The following is a 7,074-nucleotide window of genomic DNA, read 5'->3' as shown; positions in this document are numbered from 1 at the left end:
GTGCAGCACTCTGACCCGAGCTGTAACAGTGAGAGCTGGAGAGATGCAGCGGCACTTGTTCCAAAGCCAAATATTACTTCTCCCACGATACATACACTATATCCACATGGCACCCAAGGTACATGTGCATCTGCAAAACAAGTGCATCATCAGAGAGAGTTTTCAGTGCCGCTGGAAATATTGTAACTTCGGGGGATGAGGGGGTGGAGGAGGGGGTGTGATATCACCGCATACCGAGCTATTGAGCTGCTATACCGCACTGCAGGAGAAATTCCCTAACTGCAACAGCACTATTTGTGAATGAACCAAATAACAGAGGAGCTGATTCTGCCTGCAGCATTAGACGTGTTTTCTGTCACGCTTGATGATGAAAGTGCCCCGAACTATAACACAGACATGATCTTTCAAGACGAGGAGGACACACGAGCAGACTGCCTCTTGACGCAGATGAGCACAGCGCGGAATACGGACGGACACATGCCACATGTATCCTGGGCAGTGTGCGAAATACCTGTCAGTATTTGGGGGTGGTCCCCATCTCTGAATTGTTCATTACAGAGTCAAATGTGAAAAAAAAAAAAAAAAAAGAAATGACGATGGATGCCACAGACTGCCTAAATTGAACAGGCCCTATTCAGTTGATTCAACTTGAACTGTTAGGAGCCTCGGCCTAAGAAGCGCTTTCCCTGGGAAGAACCAAGAGCGCGGAGGACGGACCGCTCAGAACAAGATATATAATGAACCAAATTGGATTCATGCTTCTATCCGGATGCTGCACCACCTCAGAACCAGCCACAGTCCACAGCACATTCTCGCTTTTCCCCCACAGAACCAGCACACAGAGGACGGCACAGAACCACTCGGACCCAGCCCTCTGCATACCGGTCTTGCTCGCCCCTGTCTGGAACCAAGACATGGAGGACGGAGCCTCAGACCTATCTGACCAACGCGCTTGGAGGACGGCACAAGACTAATGACCGGACCCCCAATCCCTTCCTGAGGGGCTGCGAGCTACGGTGAGTTCTTTAGTGTCTTTAGTGGTGTTACCTGAACTCGGTGCTTCTGCTCCGGGCTGATGTGCGGTGAGTTCTACATGCTGCTGTTTTAAGAGTTCATGGTGACTTGAGATGAGGAACATGGGGCTGACCCTGTCCGAGTCCAGATGGGATGGCATCTGGACTATTTATTTATTTTAACAAAATTTAAGCCCCCTCAACATTTTGCTTTTCAGGCTTTTTAGGGGGTGTGATGGGTTAATCAAAGGGGTTGGATGCCCCTCCGCCTCCTATATTTCGCACACTGGTCCCGGGAGTCGCTTTGGAGACATTTGCGCTTGTTTGTGGGCTACTGAAGATGAGGGTGCGATTTGTCAACGTTTTTTAGTGGTTCTGTCGAGTGGGGGAGCGAAATGTTTTCTTCTTCCTAGGTGGGACGTGACAGAAAATAACTGAGAAGCACTGCCGCGAGATAAGGTGGAACCAAGTGTTTTCCGTTTGAGAAAAGGACATAGCATAAATATGTAGGGTTTGTGTGTTAAACATGTGTGAATGAAACAAAACACAACTCCAGGTCTGTTTGTGATGAGGAAACGACATTATAACAGATCAGAAAATAGTGTTTAATCTGTGGTAGCCATAGCTCTCCTGACTATCACATGACACTCGAAATTAAGAAGAACTACTTTATACATGTTCAGTAGAGACATTTTTTCATCTTTACAGTTTCTTGGACGTTGCAATGGCATTTTTTGATTTTCACAGCACATTACTGTAGTCAGCTGCACCGTATTATATAACACTGCGAGATGTGAGACAGAGAAGTCAATTGTTCTCCGCGTTCTGATCCCTCTAAGCACAAAAGCCAGTATTTCTAATGTTCCACCCACATTTACTTTAACCCATTGAGTCCACCTGATCACATCTCGGAGTGAAAACCTGCTCTGTGTGCTGTGGTTCTACCTGGACACAATGTTCTTCGCTGAGGGGGCCTGATGAGGGAGCAGTGGGTGGGAGCTGCTAATCCACAAATAATTATAACGTACAGAGAACAGGGACGTGGATTCGAGCTGAGAGAGGAGGTCTCAACACTTTTTTAGGATGTAGATTTCTTTGATACAGAAGAACAAGAACTGTAGTAAAGAGGGGTGAGATTTTTGACAAATATGTGTCCAAAAACTTCTTGGGTTCTTTTTAAAGACAATACAGTAGGAGGTGTATTTACGTAGGACAGTTCTGGCTTGCAGCTGCAGCCGAAACATGTAATGAAGGTGAATACATCTCCAACGGTATTGTCTTTAAAAAAGAACCCAAGAAGTTAAATGTTTGTTGTCAAAGCTTGAAGTTAAAGGTGCACTGCATAACATTTCAGGTGTAACTGTTCATCTCCATGAAGATACAGGAATGTCTGAAATGTTCCAAAGTAGGGCTGTGCCGAAAACCGAAAGATCGATAGATTGTGATCTCTACTTTGGTCGATCGCGATGATAAGGCATGTGCATTTTAATCGAGATGTCTACAGCCAATCATGTGTCAGTAAGAGCGCTTGGTGCTGACCAGGATTTACGCTCTTGTTTAGGAAGAAGCAGCTTGAGTCTCTTTGGCTACGTTCAGACTGCAGCCTGAAGTGACCCAAATCTGATTTTTTCGCCCCTATGCGGCCTGTATCTGATTTTTTATCTGAACGGCACAGATCCGATTTTTTTCAAATGTGACCCAGGCCACTTGAATATGTGGCCCTACACTTTAAAGTTTAAAGTTCACACTGGAGATCACATACAAGTCGCATTTAATTGGAAATGTGAACAAAAAAAAAAAAAAAAAAAATGGATTTCGCAAAAAAATCTGAATTGAGCATTAAGCCCTGCAGTCGAAACATAGCCTTTGTCCCCTCACGTGTTCACGAGTTTTGACTTAAATTTGCACAATTTGGCTATAAATCCAGTCTCTCTCTTCCACAGCTCGTCATTTTTTCTCCTCTTTCTTTCTTCTTTCCTTCCTGTGCTGCTTCTCGTCTTTATAATCCGAGTTATGGGAAGTAAACAACTGTTTTCTCACCGTTTATGAGTGAAAAGTCCTAATTTAGTGCAAGGGCATGCATTTAGGGTGCTTTCACATCGACAGTAGTTGGTGCACACTACTGTTTTTTAGTTCCATTCGAACTAAAAGCTCTTAGTCCAGGCTCCAAACGAAGGGTGATGGAGCCTTTTCAGTCCGGGCACCTCGGCTTTGTTACACCCTGCCTGAAGAAATAAGGCTGCACCATCACAAATTTTTATGGTTTGGCCTTCCTTTACCTGGTTTTAGCTTGATTTTATTCCTTATTTCTTTGTATTCTATTTCTTTTTATTTATATATTATGATTAATTGAATTGTTTGCATCATTGTCTGTTTTTGTACGCCTTCTGTATGCTGTTTTTTTTTTACTTTTTGTATTATTCTTTGCTGCTTGTGCTTTATAAATAAAAATGTATTATTGACATTATTATATCCACAGAAACTAGCAGGTGACGGACCTTCAAAAAAAAAGTTACGTTTTAATGATGAATTGGATGTCTTTAAGATCAGTCAATTCCGTGCATCGTCCTTGTTTTAAATAAATATACACTCACCATCTCGGTTTAGTCCTGGTTTGGAATTAGTTCAGCCATGATGTAGACCTGGTTTAATCCTCTTGTCCTGGTTTAGTCCTGGTCTAGTGTCAGTTTTGTGGCATTAAGAGTGAGGCTCGATCTAGTTACCCTCTGGTCCGAAGTCGCAATCTTACACAAACCTGCCAGTGTTGCCAAATATGTGGAAAAATCTACTGTAGATGGAGATATTTTGAGATAATTTTGGAAGAAATGTCACCATCCTTATCACAATATTATAGTTCGGGTTATAACGAAAACAGATGTAAGAAATTAAGTTACGACTGGTGAGCATCAAATGAGAAGCGAATGAATGCTACATAATGTTTAAAGTTTTGAATCCTGCCGTAGGACTGAGAGATATTTGGACTTTGCTGTGTCCAATTTTAGAGGATTTACAGTAATCCATGTCATGAACAAAGTGTAACATATAATTTCACTGAAGCGTTAATAAAAAGTGAAAACCTTTTTATGAGAAATGACTAGATTAATGATTAGACAGTACATTTTCAGGTGGGCGGGGCCTTGGACGGACTATGAAGTAACAAAAACTCAGATAGAGATGAACAAAATTAAGCTTAAAGGTCCAATATTACACAAAACTGACTCTTGTGAGCTTTAAACCATGTTATAATGCTGTTACCTCCTCGAAAACAAACCTGGAGCTTTGTTTTGTTTCATTTACACGTTTGAATAACCTTTTATTATCAGTCTGTCTGCATCTCCAAAGCTCAAAATGCTGTATTCCACCTTGTGATGTCACGTAGTAGTAGTTTTGAAGTTCACAGCTTTTACCTTTAGTTCAGAAGAGATTTGTAATCACGGGGCTGAAATTTTCGATTCTAATGAAGGTGCGCGGAGTTTAAAAACACACTGGAGCACCCAAAATATGTTGAGTTTGTGGGAATGAAACAAAACACAACTCCAGGTAAGTTTTTGATGAGGAAACAAGATTAAAACATCGTAAAATAGTGTAACATGGACTCTTTAAGTTAACTAAACAACTTTATAGTGGTAAAAAACGTAAATAAAAGCTAAAAAGATTTGATGATTTGTTTTATAAAGTGCCAAGTTCAATATGAAATGTCTTACAAAACATCGTCATATCTCCAGCCCAAACCATCTCCCCTCTCCTCTCTCGTCCTTCCGTGTCGATACAGAGGTTTGAACAGCAGGGGGCGGCGGTCGGAGCATGCAGTCGGAGAGTTTTGAAGTCCAGTTATTGCAGATGAGGGGGGGGGGGGGTCGTGGCGTGTGGTGGGTGCACTGTTACAGGTCTAGGGGGCGCTGTAGGGTGTTGTTATTGTCCTCGTGGTCCTCACAGCTCATGGGGTTTCTGCTGATGACCAGCTCCAGTCTGTCCCCGGCCTCGGTGATGAGAGGGACGGCCAGGCAGCAGTCAAAGTCTCGAGTTCGCACGTGGTTCACCTGCAAACGCAGAAAATACAGATACAGAAGAGGCAAGATTATGTACAGACATTAGGGCTTGGTAATATCATGACACAAATCAAATAAAAAAAACCTTTGCGCTTAAAGAATGATACTGCTCCTATTGATCTCTGAGTGAGTGTCAGAAGGACTGAACCAATCGCAATAAAGTATGAAGAAGATAGCTTTAATTACCATATTTTTCGGACTACTGCGACTTATACTCCAGCGCGACTTATATATTAAAATGTTCACATTGACAGACTCAAGACGGCACTCTAGTCTTGTGTGTCAGTATCTCCTGCTCCTGTTACTCTTGTACCACTGACACTTCTACTGAGCATGTCTCCTGCAAATAGTGATATATTCAGCTGCAGAAAGAAAGTTTGGAGTGAGCCAGAAACTGAGGGACTGACGAAAAAGCGGGGATGGAGAACACAGCTTCACGGCAACCGGGAGGGTGCACTATGAAACTTTCCTGGAAGTCACTGGATGGATCGACAAAGCCTGGACTTCAGTGACACCGAAACCATCCTGTTGGGATTCAGAAGGGCTGGAATAATTCTAACTGGAACTGATGCGTAGTAGGGAGCATGTTTTGGTATTTTTGGTTTACTAAATTATTTTGTTATAGAGCTACAGTTTTGTTGTTTGTTTAGAAGAAGGAAACTCGTTTATGCGACACATTTGACATTTTCACTGTTTTGATGATTAACACGTTTGTTTCATATGAACTTTGCACAAGAAGTGGTTTAACAAAGACTTTCAGCATCACAGCCACTATTTACCCATTATTTTTTATTGAACCGTATTGAATCAATTTGAAATGTATATCGTATTGAATCGTATTGAATCGTAAACTCACTGTATCGAGATATGTATCGTATCGTGGCTTATGTATCGAGATATGTATCTTATCGGCAAATTCTGAATGATACTCAGCCCTAATGATGAGTCTGACGACAGCTGCACAGAAGAGGAAGCGGCGCTCTGTTATAGTCATGGAGTTTTTCAGAAGTGACACAGTGGATGAAGAATTCAATTTAGTGATTTAGTGATTTGAGTGAGATGGAGAGTTTGGTAAACTTGTTCTGTTCTATTGTTTATGTTATAATTATCTGAAGAACTGTTCATATGTGACGTTAACAGCCTGTTGTTCTCTGTTCTATTGTTATTATTAGAACTTGCCTTTCAAGATGAAATGTGGGTTCCTGGTCTCTGATTTTATAAAATTAATTTCCCCCAACTTATATATACATATAAACAAGACTAATATATGTTTTTTTCTTCTTCATTACGCATTTTTGGCTGGTGCGACTTATACTCCAGAGCAATTTATAGTCTGAAAAATGCAATACTTCTTCAAGGCAATATAAAGATACTGTGTACATAAATGCGATCTGGCTTCAAGTAAATGTGATATAATTCTTTTTGGGAGATTGTTGCCTCAGCAGCCAGTCCTGTCTATATTCTGTTTGAATCCAGAAGGGACTGGAACCAGACCACAGAGTGTGAAAAACCTCTGTCCAAACTTGAGTCAGTCCAGCGGCAGCTTCTAACTTGTCTCACGTGTCTGTGTGCAAGGCATCTCTTCTTGAAAAATCTTACAACATTCAGAACAAAATGAATAACGTCTTTTAGCTGAGATGCGTAATAGTTTGGTGTTTCAGTTTTTGATTCAGCTGTTTCTCAGTCCTGTTTTTTGTTTTGTTTTTTCAGATTTTATATGTGTAACCAGCCGTGTTTATTTTTGACGCAAACAGAGCATTGGTTAATCCTGGGGATGTAACAATAACCAAAATATCTTGATATCACATAGTCCAAAGTTTCTCAATAATATCGTGGATCATCACAGTATATGAAATTACAAGTTTCTTTGCTTGAATTAATTGTTAGGTGCAAAAACCAGAAGGAACTACATCGACCATGATCCTTTGCTCCGTTTTGGTGCAAACTACAAGAAGAAATAACAGTTCTAAGCACTTTTAAATCTTAGTCCTTTGAATTAAGGCATTTTAAGA

General features: G+C 41.2%; 1 protein-coding gene across 1 annotated transcript in view; it reads right to left on the bottom strand.

The window, feature by feature from the left end:
• Positions 1–4,894: 4,894 nt before the first annotated feature.
• Positions 4,895–7,074, bottom strand: part of grip2b (glutamate receptor interacting protein 2b) — a 351,696-nt gene continuing 349,516 nt past the window's right edge. The window contains exon 25 of the mRNA XM_055160802.1: positions 4,895–5,053. Within this exon, the coding sequence (XP_055016777.1) occupies positions 4,895–5,053 (159 nt within the window). The remainder of the gene's footprint in view (positions 5,054–7,074) is intronic.

This window comes from Boleophthalmus pectinirostris, unplaced genomic scaffold, assembly GCF_026225935.1.
Source record: "Boleophthalmus pectinirostris isolate CB_2022bp ecotype Guang Dong unplaced genomic scaffold, ASM2622593v1 HiC_scaffold_3, whole genome shotgun sequence".
Taxonomy (NCBI): domain Eukaryota; kingdom Metazoa; phylum Chordata; class Actinopteri; order Gobiiformes; family Gobiidae; genus Boleophthalmus; species Boleophthalmus pectinirostris.
This window is presented reverse-complemented; position numbering and strand designations above follow the sequence as displayed.